Source organism: Oreochromis niloticus, linkage group LG4 (assembly GCF_001858045.2).
Source record: "Oreochromis niloticus isolate F11D_XX linkage group LG4, O_niloticus_UMD_NMBU, whole genome shotgun sequence".
Lineage (NCBI taxonomy): Eukaryota > Metazoa > Chordata > Actinopteri > Cichliformes > Cichlidae > Oreochromis > Oreochromis niloticus.
In genome coordinates, this window is record NC_031969.2 from 11,365,100 (window position 1) to 11,391,157 (window position 26,058).

General features: G+C 40.0%; 3 protein-coding genes across 24 annotated transcripts in view; 2 read left to right on the forward strand and 1 right to left on the reverse strand.

The window, feature by feature from the left end:
• The window catches only part of LOC102081056 (glutamic acid-rich protein), a 149,753-nt gene that overhangs the window by 89,941 nt on the left and 33,754 nt on the right, over nt 1–26,058 (forward strand). The window lies entirely within an intron of this gene.
• Nucleotides 7,971–18,745, forward strand: LOC102081629 (uncharacterized). 2 transcript variants are annotated; one of them, XM_019358122.2, is made up of 13 exons: nt 7,971–8,062; nt 11,649–11,823; nt 11,973–12,035; nt 12,574–12,707; nt 12,788–12,841; nt 12,946–12,994; nt 13,249–13,346; nt 15,875–16,145; nt 16,238–16,390; nt 17,110–17,367; nt 17,465–17,641; nt 17,797–17,902; nt 18,060–18,745. In XM_019358122.2, the coding sequence occupies exons 2-13, from the start codon at nt 11,679–11,681 to the stop codon at nt 18,259–18,261; spliced, it is 1,710 nt and encodes a 569-aa protein (XP_019213667.1). In that variant the 5' UTR covers nt 7,971–8,062; nt 11,649–11,678; the 3' UTR covers nt 18,262–18,745. The 2 variants fall into 2 exon arrangements, with proteins under 2 accessions (XP_019213667.1, XP_019213669.1); XM_019358124.2 differs by having other exon boundaries at nt 17,468–17,641.
• Nucleotides 19,074–21,513, reverse strand: LOC100703859 (coiled-coil domain-containing protein 97). Of its 2 annotated transcripts, none has more exons than XM_025906843.1 (6): nt 21,411–21,513; nt 20,978–21,137; nt 20,714–20,802; nt 20,398–20,624; nt 20,186–20,309; nt 19,074–19,320 (listed from the first exon to the last, which is right to left on the reverse strand). In XM_025906843.1, the coding sequence occupies exons 3-6, from the start codon at nt 20,719–20,721 to the stop codon at nt 19,197–19,199; spliced, it is 483 nt and encodes a 160-aa protein (XP_025762628.1). In that variant the 5' UTR covers nt 20,722–20,802; nt 20,978–21,137; nt 21,411–21,513; the 3' UTR covers nt 19,074–19,196. The 2 variants fall into 2 exon arrangements, with proteins under 2 accessions (XP_025762628.1, XP_025762629.1); XM_025906844.1 differs by having other exon boundaries at nt 20,440–20,624; nt 21,411–21,507.

Genomic DNA, 26,058 nt, shown 5'->3' on the forward strand with positions numbered 1-26,058 from the left:
GGCGTGATGTATTTTTTCTTTCTTTCTTTTGCTTGAATGATTCATAGGTCAGTGTTAAGTGGCCTAATAATCTAAAAAAATGAAAATATTCAGGTATAAGGATGGTACTGAAAACAAGTGTAAAAGCAGCCAAAAAGAGACTTCGAAAGACCTTAAGGAATCCCAGAGAAAAAAAGACATGCAACTCTAAACTTTTGCACAGTACTGTATGGTCAGCCACAGAAGGACTGGGCTGATAAGAGCGAAATCATGGAGAAATAAGAAATAAGATGGCCTTTATTAGTCCCACAGAACAGGCTCAAGGTTAGATTTAAAAGAAAAAAAAAAAGAAAATCCGTCTCCTTGGAACCAAAACGTGAAAAATGACACGTGACTCAAGATTTTTGCGCAGTACTGCAGTTGTGCACATTTGTACACACATGTGCAATTTTAAAATTAACTGTAGATTTATTAGGTTCTTAGTAGTATGACTTCACAATAACATGTATAAATGTCAGTGGCTGTAATGTAAATAAATTTTGAGAATAATTTATTTAAACTTAATCAGAACTCATCCCCCCTCCCCCTCCAAACGCCTTCGACGCTTATTCCCTTCCGATGCTGACGGTGGATCATGGAGACCAGTGCATAGGCTGCAGGCCCGGATGTACTGTCTACATTGGGTGTCTCTCACCCTTTACCCACCCCTGTTGCTTGTCATGTGTTTCTTTGGTGTCTTAGAGTTTTTTTCATGTGCTATGTGCAGAGGTGTTTTTTTTTTCTGTTCTCAAACTGATCTCCCTCTTGGAGCTCAGTCTGGGGGGAGTTATTTTTTTCTCCTTATCTTTCCTCATGTGGTGCTTTTCCATGTATACCCCTCTGACCTGTCTTCCCCATGTGATGTTTGTGTAATGTATGTATGGTCGGATGGGTAAGACGGCGCTGGCACGGCTGGCAGCCTTAACCCAATTTCCCTCGGGATGAATAAAGTATGATCAATCAATCAATCAATTAGGTGTACAAGTTTGAATTTCTTCAGGATTTTCTCTAATCCACACAGGGTGAAAAGTGTACATATCTTTTGAATAAAGGCTTCTTTTTACTTTTATCTCCTTTGCCTGCCTCTGTGTCCTGCGTATATACCTCAATATTTGTCCCTGTGTGAAAAGTATACACAGATACACTCCCAGTGATATTTGGTTAAATGCCTCTGAGCAAGTTGCACCTCAATCAGAGACTTTCAGTCACCAACAACAAGACTGTGCTTAAAACCCGGTTCTTTGCCAACAAACCAAATAATATAAATAAACTGTACGAGCTCTGCAAAGAAGAGCGGTCAAATATTCAGCCGGAATTATGTCAGCCCCGCTGCAGCAGCCACAGTCGCAGCATCGGACTCCTTCCTCCCTCACGTCTGGTTCTGACCACCCTTCACCTACCTCATGCCTGGCAGGAATGTGGTCGGAGGATGAGGGTCTGGTCACCGTTACTCCGACACCTTCCGTTTCCTCTGCCGCTCCCGTTTCCAAGAGAAAGCGGCGTTCTCGTCGTCGCCATCCCTCACCGCAACCCGAGTCCAGTTCCTGCTCTGAACTGCTGGACGTGGTGAGTGAACAGAACAATTCCCACCCAGCTCCTTCCACGCTGGGAATTTTAGGCCCGGAGCCAGTAAAACATGAGTTTGTTAACTCCGAGGCTGTTTCCTCTGAGTCTGTTGAATTAGAAACTGATGGTCCTAAGATGGCTGACTCTGAGGATGCCTTTCAGGACTCTGAACATTCTAATGATTTTCCTTTTGTTTCTTCCAAGTTTGAGAAAGTTCCAGTGTCAGATGACCTTATTTCATTAGAGTCGAACGGAGCTTTGTGTTCAGTAACTGAGAAAGGTGTGTCTGAGTTTCATTCTGAAAAGACTGGAGTTTCTGTTTTTACTTCTCCGCCAAGTTATGTCGATCGTGAGCCACCTGTTTCTGGATCACTTAATAGTACAAGGATGGCTTCGGGAGCACTAGTTAATACTGAGCTTTCAGATGTCATGTGTGGATCTGTTATGGAGATTTGTGACCTTGACAATAATAATCTCACTCAGAATATTAAAAGTCCTGTCCAGAAGACTGTTTGCTGCTCCACACAAAAGACAATCTTTCCAACCACTGAACTAAACATGGACCGCTTAATCTTCCAGCTAAATCCTTTCAACACTGTTCAGGCTATGCCTCTTGAAACTATTGTTGATGTTGCTTCACCCAAGTGCTGTGCGGCTTTCCAGCCAGTTCATTCTGTGACTAGCCCAGAGAATGCGAATTCAAAGTCTGTTTGTGTAACTCACTGTGAACTCTTTAACACTATGCGTTCTGTGACTGTCCAGGTTAAGAGCAACAAGGTGTCATCTGCTGTTAACAAGCTGGCAAAAATACTTGGTTTGAACACTGCAGAGTTGGTTGCTCAAGTTAAAGTTTCGGTTCCACGATCATGTCTGTACAACTCTGTGCGCCATGCTTTTCAGCCAGTAGCCCTGGACACTGTGTGTGCAACTTCCCAGGCTGCGTTTTGTAAGACTGTGTTTAATGTTGCTTCACACCCAGTTTCTTCAGATACTGCTTGTATGATTTCTCCAGCACCTGTGACTGCCCCTGAACTCATCTTTTCTAAGACTGCTAACGTCACCCTGGACAATTTAAGAATAGCAGTTTTACCAAGGTCAGCCTGCCATAAGTCTCGGTTTTCTAGAACCATGTCTGGTACCATAAACCTGGTTTTCCCTGTGACTGTTACAGCTCCTCTGCTCTGCTCTCCGCATCCAGTTCCAGTTCCCAGGCAGACTATGGCTCCGTTCATCCCTGCACCCGTATCTGCTCCTCAGGTGGGGATGGCGGGTGCCCGGTCATTGCCTGTGCCTGTTCTGGTTCCCTGGGTGGGGGCAACTGAGACCCCGCTGACTCCTGCACCCGTTTCAGCTCCTCGGGTGGGAGCAGCGGCAGTCCAGCTAGCTCCTCCACCCACACCGGCCCCCAGGGGTAAGGCAGCCAGAACACAGCTCTTCCCTGGACCTGTATCTGTTCTTCAGGTGGGGATGGCTGAGGTTCGGCCAGGCCCAGTACCCGTTCCTGTTCCACGGAGAAGAGTTGCTGAGAGTCGGTTACCCGCTCTGTTGCAAGTTCAACAACCATCACTACACCCAGCACGACCATCATCACGACGACCACTACAACTTCTGTTTCAGTCAACCGCCCAGCCGGTAACTCAGCAATTAGCGCAAGCACCAATTCAGCTACCTATGCAGCCAGGGGTCCCAATTGCCTCTGGCCCTGCATCTGCTCCGGCTGGAGGGCTCAAGGAGTCCGTCCAGCCTCAAATCTCGTCAGCTGGGGGCTCGAGGAGCCCGTCCAGCCTCAGGTTTCGTCAGCTGGAGGGCTCGAGGAGCCCGTCCAGCCTCAGGTTTCGTCAGCTGGAGGGCCCGAGGAGCCCGTCCAGCCTGAAGTTTTGTCAGCTGGGGGTTCGGGAGAACCCAGCCAGCTTCAAGTGTTGTCAGCTGGGGGTTCGGGAGAACCCAGCCAGCTTCAAGTGTTGTCAGCTGGGGGTTCAGGTGAACCCAGCCAGCTTCCTGCTACGTCGGCTGGAGGGCCCGAGGAGCCCGTCCAGCGCCACGCCTCGTCTGCTGGGGGTTCAGGTGAACCCAGCCAGCATCCTGCCTCGTCGGCTGGAGGCTCCGAGGAGCCCACCCAGCACCACGCCTCGTTAGCTGAGGGTCCTGAAGGACCCAGCCAGCACATCCTCACATCTGCTGACGGTTCTGGGAAGACCGTTCAGCCACTACCTGTTCCACCGCCTGCAGCATCACCGCCTGCAGCATCGCTGCCGTCAGGTTCCGCAGCCGTCCCGCTGCCGTCAGGTTCCGCAGCTGTCCCGCTGCCGTCAGGTTCGGCCTCTGTGTCTTCAGCCTCGTCTGGTCCGGCCTCTGTGTCTTCAGCCTCGTCTGGTCCAGCGGTTGCCACACCGTCTTCAGTTCCAGCTCGTCCTTTTCCACCTCGCCTCTGCCGGCCGCTTTCCAGGTCTCCAGCTGGACATCATCGCCGGAGGGGGCAGCCCCCTGAGCGGGTTCTTCGTCGCCGCCGTCTGCGCGGCCGGCCACCTGAACTGCTGTGTGATGGGCTTTTGTGCCGTCGGCCTCCGGGCCGGCCTCCTGAACTGTTGAGTGATGGGCTTTTGTGCCGTCGGCCTCCGGGCCGGCCTCCTGAACTGTTGAGTGATGGGCTTTTGTGTCGTCGGCCTCCGGGCCGGCTTCCGGATCTAGGTGTTTTGATGTCTTGACACCTATTCTGTTTGGGACTGTTCTGTGCTCCTGTGCCCTTTTTGTTTTGGACTTGGTCCCTCCGTCCTGGACCCCCGCCGCCCGCCCTGGTTGGGTTGTTTTTGGTTTTCCGTGTCTCTGGTTTTTGGGTTTGGGCTGTCTGGAGCCAGCCCTTAGAGGGGGGGTACTGTTACGGTCCTGAGTCTGTGGACTCAGTGTTTTTCTGTTTGTATTAGTTTTCCTTGATTTCATGATGTGTTTTGATTTCTGTCGCTAGTATCCCTAGTTCCTTGGCATTTCTTGTGTTCTAGTTCTTAGGTTGTGGTTCTGTTACTTCTGTTCAGTTTCCTGTTTTACTTTGAAAGTCTGTGTACTATGTCAGTGTGTTGAGTTTTGTCTCCCCTTGTCTTGTCATGTCCGATGAGTCCCAGCTGTGCTCTCCTCCTGTTTCACATTCCCTAATTACCTCAGTATGTATTTAAGCCCTGTGTTTTTCCCTGCCAGTTGTTGCGTCCTCCACGTTTGTTGTGTGCGTATTCATTGTTGTTTACCTTCCGGTTAGAGTCATTAGCATCTCCTGTCTAGTGAGTTTAAGTTATCGTTTATGTATCGCCAAGTGTGCCTCACCAGCAAATAAAGCTGCCGTTTAAGTTAATGTTTTGTCTCCGAGTCCTGCACGTGGGTCCAGCCACTGACAGCCACACAGCTCATCGTGACAATTCTGGAGGGGCTCAGAGTAGAGCCGCTGCTCGTCCACATCGAAAGGAGCCAGTTGAGATGGTTCGGGCATCTGACAAGGATGCCCCCTGGTCACCTCCTGGGCGAGGTTTTCCACTCATGTCCCACCGGGAGGAGGCCTCGGGGCAGACCCAGGACACGCTGGAGAGATTATATCTCTCGGCTGGCCTGGGAATGCCTTGGTGTTCCCTCAGATAAGCTGGAGGAGGTAGCTGGGGAGAGGGAGGTCTGGGCTTCTCTGCTTGGGCTGCTGCCCCCGCGACTCGGCCCCGGATAAGCCGAAGAAAATGGATGGATGGATGGATGGATGGATGGATGGATGGAGATACTGTTCATGTCAGTTTGAACTGGTAGTCAAAGTGGAGAAAAAGGGTTAGAAATGTCAAATACTATTTGTTTCTTTGCAGCTGGGAGACATACTTCAAAACACACACACCTTACTGACCTTATATAAAGATTGAGAATGCAGGTGTTGTTATGACTTTTGATGGGAACTTTTTCTGTTCCCAAAGACAAAAACTCCACCCACTGCAGCTACATATGATATACTCACCTGTTTTATAAAATGAGCAGCAGAAGTAAACAGTTGACAGCCCTGGAGGCTCAATTTGATCACAGAGGAGGAGGATGTGTCTGAAGATGAGGTCAATTCAGAATCTTATTATGACTCTGATTATGAAACAAACTAGCATGCATTACGTGATTCTTTTTTCAGAGATGACAGCAACAAGTACAATTTCAACACCTGGGAAACATACACCTGGTCATCATGAGTATATTAATGATTTAAGATGACTCTCACCTTTAATCTAGCACTGTCAACAAGTCAAAATTTTACTTTTAATTTGGCAAATACTGTGGTTCAGTGTGAACAAAAAAGAAAAACAAAACCAAAAAAATCCCAAAACAAAACAATAAGCAGTGTTGAAAGGTTACCTTTCCAATGTAAAACCTATCACTGGTTACCCTATAACTAAAATAGCTGTTTTAATGACTTCATTAAAGGATCCTTTCCTGATTGGATATCATTTTACTCTATATTTAATTAATAATACAATAAGGAATAAAGACAAAGACATGATAAATGGTAAAACTTATAATATTAATATTGTATCTATTAAATGCATAAAACTAGAGTGTTTTGCAAAAGTCTTGAACCACAGCTCATTTCTTTATAGGGATATTCACTGAAATATGTGCAAACAGACAGTATACGTATTATAACCTTACAATACAAAGTGCCTTGAGGCAAGACAAAATAGAGCTTGAAGGTCATTATTTTTTAGCATCGCCTTTATTCTTTAGCACAGTCTGAACTCTCATCGTCGACTCTTTTGTCATTTCTTTAAGTAGTCTTCAGGAATAGTTCTCAAGACTTCTTGAAAAACATTCAAAGTTCAGTGTCGGCTGCCTTTTGTTCTGCTCTCTGTCTAGATGATCCCACACTGCTTCAATATTATTGAGGTCTGGGCTCAGGTGGGCCAATCCGTGATTGAGAAGTGAAAAAGTACAGGCTCTGAAATGTACTCAAAGTAAAAAAGTAAAAGAAGCTCCTTGAACCTTAAGGTCTGTGTAGTGGCTCGGCACAGGCAAAAGAATCACAACTCACAGTAATTTCAGTAGATTTTTTTAGCCTACATGCTGTGATCAACACACTATACTGTTTATACTGTCTTTACACTAAGTTTTTCTACTTTAAAACTTGTAAAAAAAAAATCACCTTGTCTTTGTTTTCTTAGAAGAGACAATGATACAATAAATAGTTTTAAAGTGTTTTTGTGGATGTGACACCATTTAAACAGGGGAATTTCACTTCACTGAAGATGTATGTGCCACCCTGCCTAGACAACTTGCCCCTCCTTTATAACCCAAATTTTGTAGATCTGCCATTGTTCGAAAATCACAATGATTTTTCCAAATTAAGTTGTTTCAATTACTTCAAAAATAATTATTTTGATAACTAACTAACTAAATGTGTTTCCCTTCTAAAAACAAAAAAACTAAAAGGTAACATTTGTGAAGTTATCATAGGACATTCACATCAGTTCATTTCACATTAAAATTTAAATCGTAGTAAACTACTATGGTTCAGCGGTTGCTCAGATGAAAAAACGTTCCCTCAGTTTATTTGAAACCTATACATACTCCTTTAATGTGGATGTATCTTGTTACATGGATATGGAGAGAAATATGCATAGGCTACTGTGTAGTAAGCTGCATTAAGATCCAGCGTAAAACTGGGATATCACATCATCACACTCCTTGCATTTTCTATTTGTATTTCTCTTGACATCACCGGCTTTGTTGCTTTTTGTTTTGTTTTTCTCAAATAAATTGGAAGTTTTTTTCTAAATAATTCTTGACCACTTTACTAGAAAACGTCGACTTACCAGTTAGAGAATGGTCAATTGCAGATTACCTGGATTATATTTATATTAAAAAATATACAGAGATTAGTTAGCATACGTTTACTCCAGAAGATGAGCCACAGTGATGTACAGCCATTGTGTTCCCCATATGCGGCTGAGCACTGACTGACTTTTCCCAGCAAAAGATCATCCAGCATGTAGCATCAGATTATTTAAACCACATATTAACCTTTATGAGCTACTGTGTACTGTCTCTAATTGGTAAATCACATTTTCTGCTATATTTAGAAAAAGCGACCACTTTATTTGAATAAATTTATAGATAAAATGCAGGTATACCGAGGAAAGTCAGATATCCCAGTTTAACACTGGGACATGAACGCATCTTAAGTTTGCGGATGTCGGTGAAGCTGGCAGTGTGAAATGTGTCTCAAAATTATACACATTTGTAAATCATATCGTACGTGCACTTGCAACTGTTTTGAGGTTTTTCTCCATATATAAATAGTGACTGTAAATGTAAGTTTAAATCGTCTTACCTGTAAAACCTGCCGTCATTGCCGGAAGTCAGTGTTTGGGCGCACACTTTAATAACTGGGAGTGGGCGGGGGGGTTTCGGTGTAACTGAAAAGTAAAGTTTTACTTTCCTGTGTGGGACATCATCTGCTGTCTAGTCAGCAACAGAGGTAAGTCCCTATTCTGGAGTTTCACATCTCTGTTTTTTTCTTTAAAAAAACAAGTTGTGTTTTTATGCATGGATAATGGATGCATTGCTAGAACTGATGCACGGATGTGCTGTCTATTTGCTCTCCTGTGGTTGCTGATGTGTTTGCTGATAGACCTCATTGTGATTATAGAATGCCACTTTGTTCGGTCTACACACACATTCACATACCGCTGTGTGTGTGTGTGTGTGTGTGTGTGTGTATGTATATATATGTACGTACATACATATATATATATATATATATATATATGTATGTATATGTATATGAAATTTCTCGCCTTCGCCACAAGGTGTCGCACGGAGTGGAGTCGCCGAGGTGCATAGTGCGAAAAAGTGGACAAATTTTGCTTTTTTTTTTTTTTTTAATTTCAGTAATAGAGTCCTAAGCAAGGGCGTAGATTTGGCATGGACGGAAGGGACATGTCCCCACCAATATCCAGCGATTATTGAATTGTCCCCACCAATAATTTGATCTCTTCGAGTAAAGAAAAACAAACCCGATAGAAAGAGGAAAAAAACCGATCTGTCAACGTCTCATTCGCCCAGCGGTGCAGAAAGATTTAAATTACGTTCACTACTGGAGTCCTACCTCATGTGATAAATATGGCCAGTGTGATTGGCTGTGCCTTTCAGGGAGCTCTGTTTAGTTTTAGCAGCGGCAATCCTGCGCTGCGAGGAGGAGAGGAGGATGGCAGCAAAAAGGAAGAACCTGGATATAAGAAAGTATTTTTCAAAGAAACCTGTAAGTCACTTAAAGTCAAGTTCACTCATAAAATGTGTCCGTCATAATAACGTTACAGGCTATGCCCGACTTTGGCCCACATGAGTCTAAAATTGTATGTAACCATGAATAACGTGTTTTGGAAACTAACTGCACAACAGGCAGCACTATTAGTTATCTCAGTCTCCCAGAGTAGCATTTCTAATTTTGATTGAAAGTGTCAGAGAAAACAGCAGCCTCGAGCAAGCCAGGATATTAGTTTACAGAGGCTGTTAAAATTATATGTCTAACGTTAAAATGTTGGTGACACAATAATTTCATCCTAATGGCACTGACATATTCATAGGGTTAATTTTTGAGACAATACATCATGAGGTAGTCATGATTTTGCAAATATTCCACCTTGTAGTCCAGTTTGCACAAATTGTTTTAAAAATGCACTCACCCTACAAACATTACTGATGAGTCAAGATCTGCACAAATTGACAGAAACACTGAAGCAGCTCCCCATTTTATTCTTATTGTCATGTATGTGCTATTTGTCAGGTGACAGAAGAACCAACACAAAGCTCAGAGAGCAATGGTGACACAAGATCACAGGTGAAATTGGATGATGACTTGGTGGTTCATTACTGTATTTGAAGCACATGTGTGACTGCATGTGTTTGGAATGTCTCACTGTTATTTATCAGGTGACAGAGGCAGCTCTGCCACGTTGTAGCTCAGACAGAGGTGAAGAGGCGAGGTCACAGGTGACTGACTGATGATTTGGTGCTATAGATTAACTAGTATTTATCATCATGACAATTGTTAGGCTGCTGATGTAAATTGATTCATTAGTGTACATTTGACAAAGAATCTGAATTGACAAGTCTCACTTTTTACATGGCACGAATCAATGTGTTATTTTATCAAGTGGCAATATGTCCTAGTGCAGTCAGAGGGGAAGAGCCAGGGCCAAAGGTGAGGCACATCGAGCACATAATAATAATTTTGTGGTAATCTTAGATGAGTAGTTTTATGGACAAAAACCACCAGGTCATTCAGTGTTTCCCTTAGTACTAATGTGTAAGAGATGTTGGTGTACTATAACTGAAGTAATGTTCTTAAGTCCTTAAAGTCATATTCTTTTATTGTCATGACTCTATTTGAAGCTATTTTTATTTTTGTATGATACCTGATTTATATGGAATATGGCTGAAGTAAACTAAAGTCTAAAATACTTAGTCATTTGTTTAATAGTAATTTAACATGATATAATTCACATATAAAACTATGAATTGTAATTTTAAATGGTTTAAAAGCATGTAGAATAGCACATGTAGACAAGTATATTTCTCCTTCTTTTTATCAAGAAGCAAAGACAAAAAGGGGGGGGGAGAGAGAAACAGGGCGGGGTTCGGTGGTTGAATCATCCGTGCCCACCAATGCCAAAACCAAATCTACGCCCTTGGTCCTAAGCATCCTCTGGTATTAACATCTTGATTAAAACTGTTGACGTGGGTTTCTATGTCATGAGCAGCTCCTGTAGGAATAATGTAGGTGGACCATAACTTTTGTCCCTATAGTGTATTTCACTTTTTACTTTTATTGTATTTACATTAAAGTAGATGTAAAGTGTTTAGTGTGTTGACAGCAGTTCGTGTCAGGTCTTCAGATTTAAATTTGCAAGAGAAAAACAAGAGGTGTGCTTTTACTTTGAAGCATTGCGAGTAATATATCAATTATGTCTGTGACAGATGAATATAATGAATATATGTTCTAAAGAAGTTAGACAAAACAAAAACAACATTTTCATACAAATTTGTCCAGCCATATTGACAAAATATGAAATAAATAAAGGAGAGTTACAGTGTTGTGCAAAAGTCTTGAGCCAAGACACGTCATGCGGAGATATGTCAAGTTTTCAGCTAATAGCTCTTTGTACATCAGTTGGTTTACAATTAAAAAAATGAAAATTCCTGTCAAACTGTGTTATCTTTGGCATTTTTCAGAGATTCAACTAAAGAAATTGGAAGAAATTGTATGTTTTTGTGACAGGCTGCAAGTAACAAAGTACCTAAAGATAGAATTTAATACTGATTCTTCGCTAAGTTATTTGTTATATACAGTGTTATTTAGACAACACTGTATATATAAGTCCCTCGAGTTAGGTGTGTTTTTAATGCTTGAATGATTCATAGGTCAGTGTTAAGGGGCCTAACAATCTAAAAAAAACATTCCTCTGAAATATTCAGGTACAAGGATGGCACTGAAAACAACTGAAAAAGCAGCTAATCCAAGCTGATGTGTTCTTTAAGTTAATTCGCAATTATATTGCACTAAGGAATTCAAATATAGTCAGATATGTTAAAAAGTAATGGAAGATTACATTTTAATATATATAAAATTTACAATATATTTTAAAAAGTCAATGGTGTTGTGCATCTTTTTGAAAAACAGAAGACATATCTATCTGTCATCTATCTGATTAATTGACTGATTTGAAAGTTACAATGAGTTTTGTCAAATGAAGGCTAAACTGAAATAAAACAAAACATGAAAACTTTGTTGTCAGACCACAATGACAAAACCTCAAAATGTTAATACTGAGAACTGTTTTCAGGACCAAACTATTAGTATCGGTATGAGCTGAACTTGAGATCTGTGCGGTGGTCAGCAAACATTTTTCTTCTCTCGCACAACAAAAGACGAACAAAGAATTCAACATTCAGTTGTGCTATTTCTTTTTATGATCATATCGCTTGGGTAAGGGCTCACAAATGTTGTTTCGGGTGGAAAGACCTTTTGACACAAATCAATGATTACCCTGAAATCTGTTTAGGAAGAGTATATTTTCAGTTTTGAAAAATAAATGGAGAGGAAAAGATCTGCGGAAGGGGAAGACCAAGAAGGCTGTGGATTAAGGAAAAGATGGAAGGCTGAATATAATGAACCTTCTGATGATGAAGACGAGAAGGAGGAGGAGGATCAAAAAACTTGGAGGACAGAAGGAAAACGTAAGTCCTTAGTCACGCAGCACTGAACATCTTTTTAGATTTTTGAATATGTTTCTCTAATTTTATGGCATGAAAATACATTCATATTATTTTATCATAGGGAAATTATTATTATTGTTGTTGTTGTTGTTGTTGTTGTTGTAATTTAGAGCTTTTGCCTGTAATCTGTGGAACCACAGAGGGCATCCTTGATTGTGAGAAGCTGGAACAAGGTAAGTAAATACAATTATCTGAGAAGCATAAGCACATTTCATGGAAACCATTAAACAAGAAAACACTTTATACTCTTTGAAACTGTGCCCACAAATAAAAATCATGTATATAAAAAAATGGAACTTGACTTCAATGATCTGTAGTCATCAGTTTCTCTCCAGCTGAATCAATGCATGATAGATTATGCATTGGTGATTCTGAATTGCCTTCCCCCCATCTCATGAAAGCTGGGAAACCTTATAGCAATAAGGTTTCCCATCAGTCATTTGGGAAAAGTAAATACAAACCTACATTAAAAAAAAATCTCTAAACCTTGGCTTGGATTGCAGATCAGGTGCGAATGTTTTGAACATCTTTAAGAATTGAGAAAAAAATAAAGAGAAAGCATTTTCCTTTTGTTGTTCAAATCTACAATTTAAACAATGTGCACTGTTTTAAAGAGGATCAAATGTTAACTTGTCAGAAGTTAACTTTATTTTTAAGTGTTCTTTTCTACTGTCATTTCAATTTTCCTGTGTGTTTGGATGATCAATTTAGGTAAGGCGTGTATTGTGTATGAAGGCAAATGGTGTAAGCCCTCTAGGTTTGAGAAACTTGCAGGGAAAAGATTGTGTAAAAAATGGAAAGCAACTATTTTCTATGATGATCAACCTCTGGAGTATTGGATTAAGGTACTTTTTTTTCTTTGCATTTCTATTAATCAAAGAAAATCAGATTTCACTAAATAAACTGTCAAACTAACTTTTCACAGAAACGTTACCTAAAAACTAAGGGATACAGAAAAGGAAGATCCAAGACTAGAACGGTAACTGAGCATGAGAGTACTGTAATTCTGATTTTCAAAAATGAATTAAAACAACACTGAGAATGATAATTAAAGGTCATTTTTCTTGAACCTTGAATCAAAAGGAAATACAATCATCCAACTCTGAAGAAACTGAAGATGATAATGCTGAAGGTAAAGACCAGCTTTCAAACAGTGAGGAAATGCTAGTGGAAACAGAGCAGAGAGAGAGAGGAAGCTGAAAATGCTGGGAGTGAAGAAGATGAAGAGAAACAGGCAGAGGGAGAAATAGAAGATAAGACTGTGTCTGCTGTTGCCCCTAAACATACTGACAAGAGTGTTATTTATTAAATGATGTTATTTCCTCTTGACATGTAACCATCCTAACAAAAAGTGTCTGTGTATGAAAATCACTCTTCTTTTTTCAGAGAGGACAACAAAACATACAATTTCAACAGCAATGAAACATCTATTCAGGGGGAAAGAACTAAGAATTATTCTCAAGAGATGTTTTGATGGAAGACAGGTAAATATATATATCTTTTTTTTATTTTATTTTATTTTAATACACTTTACTGTCTGGTATTTTTGGTCCTCATGTGAATGTTAATGACATAAGATTACCCTTATTTTTCAATCAGGCCATATCATCAGGTTAGAATTTCAATGTAAAAACGTAATACTACAAATCACTGGTTACTAGTAACTATTTTAATTCCATCAAAGTTTCATTTCCTTTTTTCCTATCATTTAAACTTGATATCACCAATACAACCATAAAAAAATAATGCATTAATTGCTGAAACTTGGAAATTTTATTTATCTAAAATTACGGCTGTCAGTGTTAACGTGGATCATCACGATTAACGCGACACAAAAGTATATATATATACATATATATATACTGTATATATATATATATATATATATATATGTATATATATATATATATATATATATATATATATATATATATATATATATATATATATATATATATATATTTGGTATGGCCCACCTTTATCCTTCAACACAATTCAACTCTTAGGCAGCTTTCTTGTCATTTCTTTAAGTCGTCTTCAGGAATAGTTCTCCAGGCTTCTTGAAGGACAGTCAAAGCTTTTCTTTGGATGATGGCTGCTTTTTGTTCAGTTCTCTCTCAAGATGTACTGCTTCAATAATGTTGATGTCCGGGGTGTGTTGAGGCCAATCCATCCATTTCTATTCAGGCCTGCTTTTACTGCCCTGGCAGTGTGTTTGGGATCATTGTCATGCTGGAAAATGATCCCTTTGCCAAACAGATCCTTTTCAAACTGGTTTGGATTTCTTTAAAACAGAAGAGTAATATATAACTTGGGACCAGTGCCACTCTATACCACTCAAAATTCTAGTTTTCAGTATTTCACAGTCTTTTACCATCATACAAGATCATACAGCAATTAAAAGAAACACTGAAAACAGCAAATGCGAGTTTTCCATTGTTTAATCTTAAACACTGGTGTGTTTTTTAGGGTGCTGAATCCAAAATGATCTCAATTTTCCCCCATCACATACAGTTTTTTTGCAAAACATAAAGAGTCTTGACCCAACAATTTGGCTCCATCTTTGGAAGGGCCTAAATCTCTGACTAGATCAATAAGCTCGCTGTGAAAAAATGGCTGGGGTCCCTCATCAACAGAAAAAACTGAGCTAGATTCGTCCTGGTGAGGTAATGTGTCTCTGTCCTCAGAATCACTCCGGATATCATCTAACTTGAAGGTGGGTGTAGAACTGGTATTTCTGAGGTATGAGGCACTGGACAAATAGCTGAACTAAAATTTGAGTAAGATATGTTCTTTTTATTTTTAGTATTAAAGCCTCTTAAATCTACCGAACAGAAATAGCAATCAGTAGTGTGATTTTGCAGTTCACACCACATCATAGGAATGCCAAAAGGAAATGAGTTTTTCTTACTCTTAAACCACCAAAAAAGATCTTCCCTACATCTTCTACACACCTTGTGAGGAGCCCATGGTTTGTCTTGATTCCCAAGTTTCAACTTGAAGTAAGCAAAATAAACTTTCTTCACAAAATCACTTGTGTTCCTTTGTTAACAGTTTATTCACCACAAATAAAACAAAAGTTGTCTGGAGAAATTACACAACCTCTTGGAGCCATAATACAGAACTAAAACATGTGCATGGTCCAGATTGAATGCAGGATGTAAACTGAGTGTGGCTTATACAGCAAAGAAAATCCTGAACTTATTTAGCATGGTGAAAAATGAACAAATCTGATAGCAGGCTTGCTTACTCATTCCTAATACCAGAGAGCAAAACAAAACAAAACATGCTTATACCAGCCAGTGAGATTCCTTACGTTTCGTTATGAACAAAATAAACCTGTTGGGACATGATCATCCTATTCCTTCTGTTTTCCTTCTCTCACCCCAACTGGTTGCAGCAGATGGCCCCGCCCCTCCCTGAGCCTGGTTCTGCCGGAGGTTTCTTCCTGTTAAAAGGGAGTTTTTCCTTCCCACTGTCGCCAAAGTGCTTGCTCATAGGGGTCATATGATTGTTGGGTTTTTCTCTGTACTATGAAGCGCCTTGAGGTGACTTTTGTTGTGATTTGGCGCTATATAAATAAAATTGAACTGAAATGAATCATCCGAGCTCCTCACACCGCCAAACCCACTGTATCCCCCCTTCCCCCACTGACCACCCTCAACTCCTCGCATTTTCTATTTGTATTTCTCTTGAGTCTCGCTCTTAGAAATTTTAAATTACTGTAAGAAATCATTATTAGATATGGGTTTTTTTTACTCAAGTATAGAATACCAGATTTCAGTTTAAAAAGAGAAAATGTATGCTTAATTAAACTAAAAACATGAGTTTTGCAAGAAAACTGGACTTGATGGAATTTTTAAAATATTTTTCCAGATTTCAGTGAGTAAAAATCTATAAGAAACAGTCAAAAAATCTTATGCAGTTTTTTGGTTGTAGACCCGTGTCCTTTTAAAATGAATATCTGGTGTTGTAAATGTAAATCTAATTTAAATGTTTAATTTTGCTTCAGGGAACAGGTGCTCGTCACTCCAAGTGGATGGATCTTCCAGAAGAGTGCAGCAGCTCAGCAAAAGTTAACACAGCCACTGCAGCAGTGACGCTCATTGCTCCCTCACACATACATGACCTATCCATCAATGGGAGTGATGGGGAAGGCAGTGAAGACCAGTTACCACAAAGCAGTGAAAGAAAAGAACAGGAAGCTTCCACATCTTTGGGAATAGTGAATAAAACTGAATCCAGTGTCTTCAGTTTGATTGAATCCAGTGCCTTAAACTCTGGTATTAAGAGAGTTTAACATTAAATAAACATTTAATAGCCACTGTGCATTTTTTCATATATTTGATTAATTGACATGTTGACTTTTGCAAAGATGCAAGGATGGAGGACAGAGAAGACGGGCATTTAACGCACTGTGGGAATGAGAAAGAACAAAACAGAGAAGATCCTCTTAATATGTCGAGATCTGAAGTTAATGGAAATACCAGAGATGTACCAATACAAACTGTGCTGAAAGTGCTACTGAGTGAGTTCTTCAAAAAACAAAAGCAGTTGTATGTGTTTTGGCTTTCTTATTTTGTCAGTGTTTTTCTAGAAGAGATTTCTACTATCTCTTCTGAGAAAAAAGTCAGAATTCTGGGATTTAACTCAGAATTCTGAGAAAAAACTCAGAATTGTGAGATTAAAGTCAGAATTCTGACCTTTTTTCTCAGAATTCTGGAAAAGAAGAAAAAAAGACGTGCCCACTTTTTTTTTTTTTCCTCCGGTGGTCCTAATCCTCTTCCGTACATTCATGGCCATAATCAGTGCATGACCACAACTGGAAGTGACTTTGAACATGGCATGGCTGTGGGTCTGAATATTTCAGAAACTGCTGATATACTTGGATTTTCCCAAACAATCATCTGTAGAGTTTACAGGGAATGGTCCTAAAAAGAGAAAATATCAAGTGAGCAGCAGTTCTCTGGTGTAAAATGAGGTCAAAGAAAAATGACCAGATTGCTTTGTGCTGATAGAAACACAGTAACAGTAACTCAAATAATGACTAACTGCAACCAGGGTACACAAGAGCATCTCTGAACACCAAACCCTGAAACACATGAACTACAATAGCAGAAGACCACACAGTTTGAGTGCTGCTAACTTGAAAACTATTTTGAGAAATTATTTGATTCTACTAATAGTAATTACAAATAATTATAAAGTGTATATACATAAATCTAATGCATTGTTATCCCTATCAAGAAGCAGAATTACAGCCTGCAGAAGAAACTGAGGGAGATATTGCTGAAGATAAGGACCAGTTTCTAAGCAGAGGGGAGCTGGCAGTAAAAAAAGAGCAGAGAGCTGAAGAGAAGGTCGGGTCTGGACATGAAAGCAAAGTTGTAAACTCAGAAGATACTGGGAATGAAGAAGAGGAAGATGAAATGGAAATGGGAGGGATGGAATCTGAAGCTGTACCCACTGTTGCCTCTAACCACACTGACCAGTGTGTTATTAAAGGTGATATTTCCCACAATTCTCCTAATGGATAATAGTAAATACTTTATTTGTGTGTGTATTAATTTCACTTTTTGGTAACATTTTGTCTTTTGTAAAGAAGGCTCAGCAGACAGAGGAGATGGACAGTCAGCAAACTGTGAGAATGAGAAAGAACCAAAAGGAGAAGATCCTCCTAACATGCCAAAATCTGAAGTCACTGTAAAAATCAGAGATTTGGAAAGAAACACCCCAATCAAACAGCAGAATGTGGAGGAAAAACCAGAAGAGGAAATGAGTGAGTTGTTCAAAAACCGAAATCACTAGCATGATTTTTTTCTGCGTTTTTTTTTTAAGAGGAAAAAAATCCAAGTTCAAGTATTTATTTATTTTCTATTATTACTTTTAATCTTTTCATGGTCTTTTTCCCCCCAATGTTTTCTAAATGTACAGGTCCTTCCTGTGAACCTCTGGCTGCATCAGATGAGTGTGAACATAAAGATGTCCACTGCTCTGGCCACAGTGTAGCTGAATTACAATCCATGAGGCCAGAGAGGAGGTAAGATGTAGCCGTCATATCATTTAGGCAAAGATTTTTAATTTATTCACAGTCTTAAAAGTTTTTTTTAACCGCATTTATTTTTGCAAAAACAGCTCTACTTGAAATAAGCCCAATATTCCTAATATTCCTCTTAAAAGTTTAATTTTTTCCACAGCTCATCTCAAGCAACTCAAACCTCTGTCGGCATTAATTTCTTGCACGTGTCAGAGGCTTTGTCGCCTGGGCCCTCAGCCAGCTGTGGTTTGAATACAACGGACCTTGATCAACTGAAGAGGGAAAAACTAAAATTGCAACTAAAGGTTTTAAAATTACAAGAAGAGTTATACACTTTGATAATAAAAGAACTTAAAAAATGAAGATTAATTCTTCTGTAAAGCTGACGTTGAAAAATTGCTGCGGTATGTCCACAAATGACAGGTGTTATTTGGAGGTTTCTTTGGTTAATTGTTACTTTTGAGAAAAGCAACAAAATCATAAAACTGTACTTTTTCTTTGCTATACTGAGTTTTCCTTTCACACTGCTGATTACCGTGTTTTACTTTGTTTTAATAATTCCACATACATCTGATATTTTCTTCTTGAAATTCTGAATAAACAACATTGATGCTTTTTATCTGTAAAATGTGCAGATGTTACAAACTGTGTTTTCTTTGGACTTTGCCCAACCTGTAATAATCATTGTAAGGAACAGCATTGTAATTAGAAGAAAAAATACATTCCTTGAATTATTTGAAGTGGCCTTGAGCAAAAGTTCTCCAGGCTTTCTTAAAGTCAGCCAACATTGGCTGCTTTTTCACTCATTTTCAGTCCAGATTTATAAATGTGTACGATGATTTGTAACTTTTGAAGACTCACTCATGTTTCAATCCACACTTAAATACAAAGCAATCTGACACGCGTACATCTAAACCTAAATAAATACTGATTATTTACGCACAATTTATTAGGTTCAGCACTACGCGTGCAAATGTCTAAAGCTACATGTACCATCGCTCTCACTCACTCACAAAGCCTAAAACACATGTGGACAAATCACCTGATACGCACAGATCACGTCCCGTGTGTTTTGAGACAAATTTAATGCTGAAATGTATCATAATTAGTAACACAGCAAAATGCCTCGTTTGTTTCTGTTGAGTTTTGAACAAGAAAGTCATATTTAGACAAATTTTCAAAAGACCCAAAAACATGTTTATTACATCTTTTGTTTGTGTTCATGTGTCAAACTAAAATGGAAACTCTTTTTGTACATTTATATTTACAGTTCATTCAGTTATTAATAACACAGGTACTATTCTGTCATATTTTCTTCCTCCTCTTCCTCTTCTTCGTCATCATCGTCATCAAAATATTTATCCTCTGCATCTCTGTTGACAATGTCCAAGTTGTCATAGTCTGGATTCTCATCCACCTCCCTGTAACACAAACACATAAACACCTTAAGTCACTTTCAAAGCCCACAGTGTAGGATTTTTCTCATTTTCCACTTAACTTCAGAGTTTGTAACTTTTTCCCCTCCTCTGGAGTCTCTTTACTAACTTGTGTTAACATGTGTAATTTCACAACAGCTTGTACAGCACAGTCTCAATATGAAACAGAAAACAGTTGTGAAAAAGTTCAGTTGTTAGTACTGTATTTTCAGTATGGAGCACACTTTGAGCATGTGTCACACAACATGCCCAGACAAAGTGGCAAACCACAACCACAAAACTACAGATTCAAAAGAACTAGTGAGCGTTGAATTTTAGGCCAAACCGTGATCGTTTTCTAAACTTAACCCTGCAGCTTTTAATTCCTAACACCAACCAAGTTGTTTTTAGTGCCTGCACATATCCATGTAATGCATTTGGTATTGATAAAATGATTTTACATGTGGAAAGTACTGTGGAAAGAAAAATCTGTATATATGTGTCTGGACAGATGAAAAATCGTGATCCAGGACACAAATGAATAAAATACAGGTAGTCTGTACCTCATGAACTGCCTTTAAACTGTGCTGAGCTGTAGCAAAAATAACTTTGGTAGATTACTGAGTTCTGTTATTCTGTGAACTGATTAATCTATGAGGAATGATCATCTCAAAGCTTTAATAACAAAACTAGTTATTTTTTTCAGCAACATTCTGAAAAAGCCTGCTTACTAATTTGAAAATCTTATATTACAAACACCTACAAACATAAACTAATAGTCTGAGGAACTTGATCTGTCAAAGGCAGCTTTAGGTTGGCTACAACGCAATGAAGAAGGCTTTGAACTGCTCCTGTGTGCTGTGTGACTGACCTATAGTTGAAATCCTTGTCTTTGCCATCTAGAAAACGCTGGTGCATCTGACTGATGAACTCCTCTCTGAGAAGAGCCTTCTCCTCCGGGGTCGGCTCCCATTCCTTCTGCTGGTCTCTGTCATCTACAGTATGAAACACAGAGCAGAATAAGAAAAGATGGAGGGAAAAGAAGAAGAAAAGAAAAAAGCCTAAATTTTCTCTTTTGCTTAACTTCAGTGTGAAGTTTTTTCTTCAACCCGAACTCTGACTGACCGTAGTCGTCGTCCTCCTCTTCTTCCTCCAGTGCGCCGTCTTCCTTCTCCTGCTCCTCCTGCAGACGATTTTGGATGAGTCGTTCCTGGTAGGAGTTGAGGAGCAGATTGGCAAGTCCTCCTGTACCTTGCCCCGGCTCCCCCCTGTGCACTATCCAGCATGGCCTCCTGGGAGCGTTGTAGCACCTGCAGCATTCGTGAAGGTAATTAGATAAATACTCTGAAATATACAAAAATTGTAATCACATATAAAACGCAAGATAAACAGGACTCACCTCTTCATCTGTCAGGTACTGGCCAATATACTGTTCGTACAGCAGCGGCTCCCTCATTCGCATCTGTTCTTCACTGAAGTACTGGCCGTCTAGAAGAGGAGGCATGGCACAAAAAGAAACACAAAACAAAACCAGGCCGATGGCGAGTTAGAGAGAAAAGTACCTCAGTTGACATTATCAAAGACTAAAGCTTTTTTGCCCAATTGCTGCATGGTGGCATAATTTAAAAGGCTGTATTGCATCATTAACTGCTGCTGCCCCTACCCTTCTGCAGAGCCCTGAGGGCAGCATAGCGCTGATTCCTGACTCTGGTCCTGTCGGTGCGTCCTGCAGCCCGTCTCTGTATCACCTTGCTGTAGTGCTGTGCTCGTGGGTCTGAGCTGACATGTGCAAATGCTGACAGATGCTGAGGCTTCAGGCAAGCCTAGAAATTGTAAGATTAAAACAAATATAATAATGGAATTCTTCACTTCTTTACCAACAGTACAATATTTAGTTAACAATGTATTTTGAAACTGGCTTTTTTGGAGATCTGTAATGTCAATGTTCCTGTCTATAAAGAACTTTTTGGTCAGCTCAGCCTACTGCCGACTTCCCCAGTTTATTTCTTTTAAACGACCAATTAGTTTTTACAATTTAATGTAAAACCTCTTTGATGAGAAACTCTCTTTAATGGAAACCTCGCGTGTTATTTTACCTTTCACTTGTTTTGTATAACGTTTCGTCGCCATAACGGTCCGTCATTTTTGTGTGTCCCCCTTTCTCTGTGCAACCGAAAGAATTGTTCCTCCCCCACAGGCTTTTCTTTGATATGTCTTTGTCGCCACCTTGTGACAGACTTTAAAGCTTATATTTTTTTCCAACAGAGAAATATTTTAGAAATAAATATTAAACATAAATTGCACATGGGTCACCTCAGCTTTCTTTTTTATTCTTTTATCAATTATTGCTGACATATCATACTGTGGTGTTTAAGCGCTGTATAGTCTATTACTTGAAATCTATGATTTCAAATAATATGTTAGGTGATATGACCAGTATTTTTCAAATATTATCAAAGGTCAGGTTGAATTGTTTTCACCTTGAGGCTCTGTGCATGGCTTCTTCTTGGCTGAAGTGCTCTTCAGCAAGACAATGAACCCTAAACTGCTTCTGTGTGCACATAAAGGACTGTTCAGCTTCAGGGAGATAAGTGACAGGTCACAGCTGTCCTCTGCCTGAGAGCCACTCTGGAGAGTAACAGCCTCTTCTTACTCTCCAGACTTTCAGGTGTGACTGTGAAGCATGAAAATCAAAGAGGGAAGAAAAAGACGAGGAGGTACGGCAGGATTTGGCATTCAAGGCCAGTCTTTGAAAACAAACAAACAAAGCTGCTCTTGTAATGGAAATGATGTGTCTTGTGGTCAGGGTTGGAATTACTACTGTTGTATTTTTGCACAAATGCATTTTACTATTAAGAGCTGTTGGATGGATTCATGGTTTCATCTTTGCTGCAACTTCTGAGGGCTGGTAGATGTACATCTTGTTGTGGTAGAACTGAGGAACAGAATATTAATTTACCTTAACACTAAATGTGTATCATGCCATTTCTCCAACTAGTAATACTAAGCAAAAATAATAAAAATAACTAAAATCAAGGTCGATTGCTGCTGCTGTTTGGGTTAAGAATGAACATTCGTTTTTTTATTGGTGAACACTATGAGATAATGCTTGCAGAGTTTTTCTCTCTATTCTTACACTATAGCACACACTATACATGCGCCTATATCTCTCATTGGTGTTAAAGCAGGGAAAATTTAACAGAGTTTTTGTTATCAAATGCTGAATTTATCCACTGCTGACATTTAACTCTCCAGCTTGCAGGACAATAGGTGAAACGTTTGTGAAAACAAAGAAAAAATAAAGACAGAGAGAGAGTCTGGTATGACCAAGCAGTAATCAGACAATAAATTTAGTTGGTAATACAATAAATTGTGAGATGCTTTCTGCTTGATTGATGCAGCACAAGTAATTTACTGTATGAAGGAAATTTCTTTTTTGTGATAATATTTTCAACGTGCATTTCTGTTGACCTGTCAACTTAGCGCATTATGAGCTGATATGTAAATTAGTTGATTGATACTAGATTTTGGAAAAATGACTGGATTATAAAATAAGTAAATAAGATGTAACAGAGGGTTGAAATTAGTTTCTTATTTCTAGTGTGTGGAGAAAGGTTTTATCATGGCACACATCTGTTTACATGGGAGGAAACTTCTTATGTGATACGACATTTAGCAATTTGCAAATGTTCAGCACATCAGAAGGATGACTCTGAAATTACAAAGGGAAGCAATTTTGCTGACAAAGCTGCAAAAGCAGCAGCCATAGCATCCACAGTCTTATTAACAGCAGATGAAAACCACACCATTCCACCATGTGTACTGCAGGACGAACAAAAAGCAGCACCACCTAAAGAACAAAAACAATGGCTGAAACACGGAGCAGCACTAGACACTGATGACATAATGAAAATAGCAGGAAAACCCATTCTTCCCAAATCATTACACAAAACAGCCGCTCTAGTGAGCCATGGTTTGAGCCATGCCTCATCAGGAGGGATGGTCTGAGGGATGGTCTCTATGATAAACTGACAATTTTACACTATAAATTTTGAAACTTCAGCAAAAGAATATGTGAGAACATGTATGACCTGCCAAAAACACAATACCCAAGGTAACTTAAGACCAAAAAGAGGACATTTTCCTACACCACCTTACCCATTTCATACAATTCACATGGACTTCATTGAATTGAATGAGTGTCAGGGCTCAAAATACACTCTAGTAATCATGGATGTTTTTTCAAAATGGCCAGAAATCTACCCAGTGAAAAAAGCAGACGCAATCTCAGTTGCAAAGTGTCTATGCAACCATTTCATTCCAACATATGATTAGATCAGATAATGGAACCCATTTTGTAAATGATGTGATCAGCAAAGTATCTGAAGCACTAGGTTTCAGTTTAAAACACCATTGTGCCTACCATCCACAGAGTGCAGGATTAGTGGAGAGAACAAATGGCACTATAAAACAAAGGCTCAGGAAAACAATGGAAGAAACTGGCAGACCATGGCCAGAATGTGTAGGCCTAGTCAAAACGTGGATGAGAATAACACAAGGAAATAACAAACTGTCCCCATTTGAAATTATACATGGGCGACCTTTTCCACTACCAGTTATTAGTGAGCCACTAGATAAATCAATCCGTGAAACCACTCTGGCAGATTGGATGACTCAACTGTTGACAAACAGAGAAGTTGTTTTGAACAATAAACTGCCGCAATACTCTTCTTTACCTATTTCTTGCAAGTTGAAGCCAGGTGATTGGATCCTTGTCCGAGTCCTGTGGTCCATACCAAGTGCTTCTGACTACTCCAACTGCCTGCAAAATAGCAAAGAGACCCTCCTGGATACATCAGAGCCACTGCAAAAAGGTTGAGGTCCCAGAGGATTCCACTTCCTTCACAGAAATCAACCAGTAAGGGAAAGTTTCACCCTCACCTGGTTGCTTCAGTGGTGGGGGTGAAGTGCTGATTGAGCATTGCTCGCACTTCCACCTCCAGCCATTGGCCAACTCTAGGGTAACCAAGCAGTAGGGTGTGACGGACCTGTACACAGCCATGGGAAGGTGGACCTTCTTGGTTACCTTGACTACGATGCTTACCCTTACAGGCCCCCAGCTGATGCCGGAAACAGCTGAACCACTAGGCAGACAGAAAAGATGGATACATGACAACTCCCACCTAAGAGACATGACACAAGACAACATCCACCCTTGGATGAATAATGCCTGGTACCGCTACATCCACGACAGGACCAGGGCAGAACCGGAAAATACAGACTGTTATGTCTGTTCTCATATGCCCAGCACATCGACACACCCCACACTATATGGTAAATACATGAACAACACTCAAGCCAAGTGTGCCGCTAGCTTCGCTGGCATTGGATTCCAACACAGCCAAATCCCATCGACGAGACAAACCCATCTATTATTTACACGCTTCACGTCAACCTTCTAGGAGGGTTAGAATACAAGAAAATCACCATTGAAGACGTTGGACTTGATAAAGGAGCATGTGATCAACTTTTCTGGATCAACATCAATGTGACAAACCGGAATACATCCATCCATTTCCCAGTGTTCTTGAACAAAAACCCCAGGGAAGAACCACTCCATGTGCTATAAACAAAACAAAGGTAACAGGCCGCTTGGAAACACCACTAACTGCAACCGGACCACTGGAGGAGGAGAAGGTGCCCCTGTGAACACGACTGGACCATCTAATGGCACGTACTGGGTGCAAGGAATGGCCTGGCTATGTGGACAACGGGCGTATTTCATACTGCCCCCAGGCTGGACAGGAACATGTGCTCCCATTTTCCTGTCAGACCACACTTTCAGGATGACTGCAGTAAACACCACTTCTACAGTACGCCGGAAAAGAAGATCAACGTTCCCCAAAATTCAGCCACATGACCCAATATGGGGAAGCGACATACCCAAGGAATTCAAAATGTGGACTACCGGACAGAAAGTACTCCATTCATTGTTCCCCTGGGTGGGAACCGGAAAAAACATGCTGAGGATTGAAACTCTGGACTACCGTTTTGGACTTTTCCTGAACGCTTCGTGCAAAATCAATGAACAGCAGAACCAGGAAATCAATGCATTACGGATCACAGTAATGCAACATCGAGTAGCTCTGGACATGATACTAGCAGAGAAAGGGGGACTTTGCGTCCTCTTCAACAACACCTGCTGCACTTACATACCAGACAATGTACACTCATCAAACATGACTGACGCCCTGAACGCCTTGAGACAGATCCAGCAGGCCCAAAATCAGGACTATGTAAGCGATACAAGTGACTGGTTTTCTTGGCTTTACACTGGCTCCTGGCTACAGGTACTAAAAAGACTATTGGAGTTGGAGTATTTTTACTTTTATTTTGTGTTTTTGTAACATGTATACTGCCATATCTAAAACTCATGATTAACTGCATAATTGTTTCCACTGTTGCTGCATACATAGCCGTGACAAATGATGATGATGATGACCCCAACCTGTTGGAACATGAGGACTTTGTGTGATTAATGATGATGTGACAGAAAATGTACAACAAGATGTTACATACTGATATCTCACTCAAAAGTTATACGTGACAAACAGGAGGGAATGTCAATGGAGAATTGTACTTAGTAGTCAGTATAAACTTTTAATGATATAAGTTTGCATATGATAGAATACTGCATGATGACCTTTTGATGACTTAGACTGTTGTTCACTACAAGACTTGTTC

What these genes read in the sequence shown, in the direction of transcription:
- LOC102081629 (XM_019358122.2), top strand. Translation starts at nt 11,679, where the DNA reads ATGGAGAGGAAAAGATCTGCGGAAGGGGAAGACCAAGAAGGCTGTGGA. An exon ending in TTGGAGGACAGAAGGAAAAC is followed by an intron (nt 11,824 to 11,972) that starts GTAAGTCCTTAG and finishes GTTGTAATTTAG; the next exon opens with AGCTTTTGCCTGTAATCTGT. An exon ending in CTCTGGAGTATTGGATTAAG is followed by an intron (nt 12,708 to 12,787) that starts GTACTTTTTTTT and finishes AACTTTTCACAG; the next exon opens with AAACGTTACCTAAAAACTAA.
- LOC100703859 (XM_025906843.1), bottom strand. An exon ending in GAAAAAACTTCACACTGAAG is followed by an intron (nt 20,310 to 20,397) that starts TTAAGCAAAAGA and finishes TTCATACTGTAG; the next exon opens with ATGACAGAGACCAGCAGAAG. An exon ending in GACAAGGATTTCAACTATAG is followed by an intron (nt 19,321 to 20,185) that starts GTCAGTCACACA and finishes TTTGTGTTACAG; the next exon opens with GGAGGTGGATGAGAATCCAG.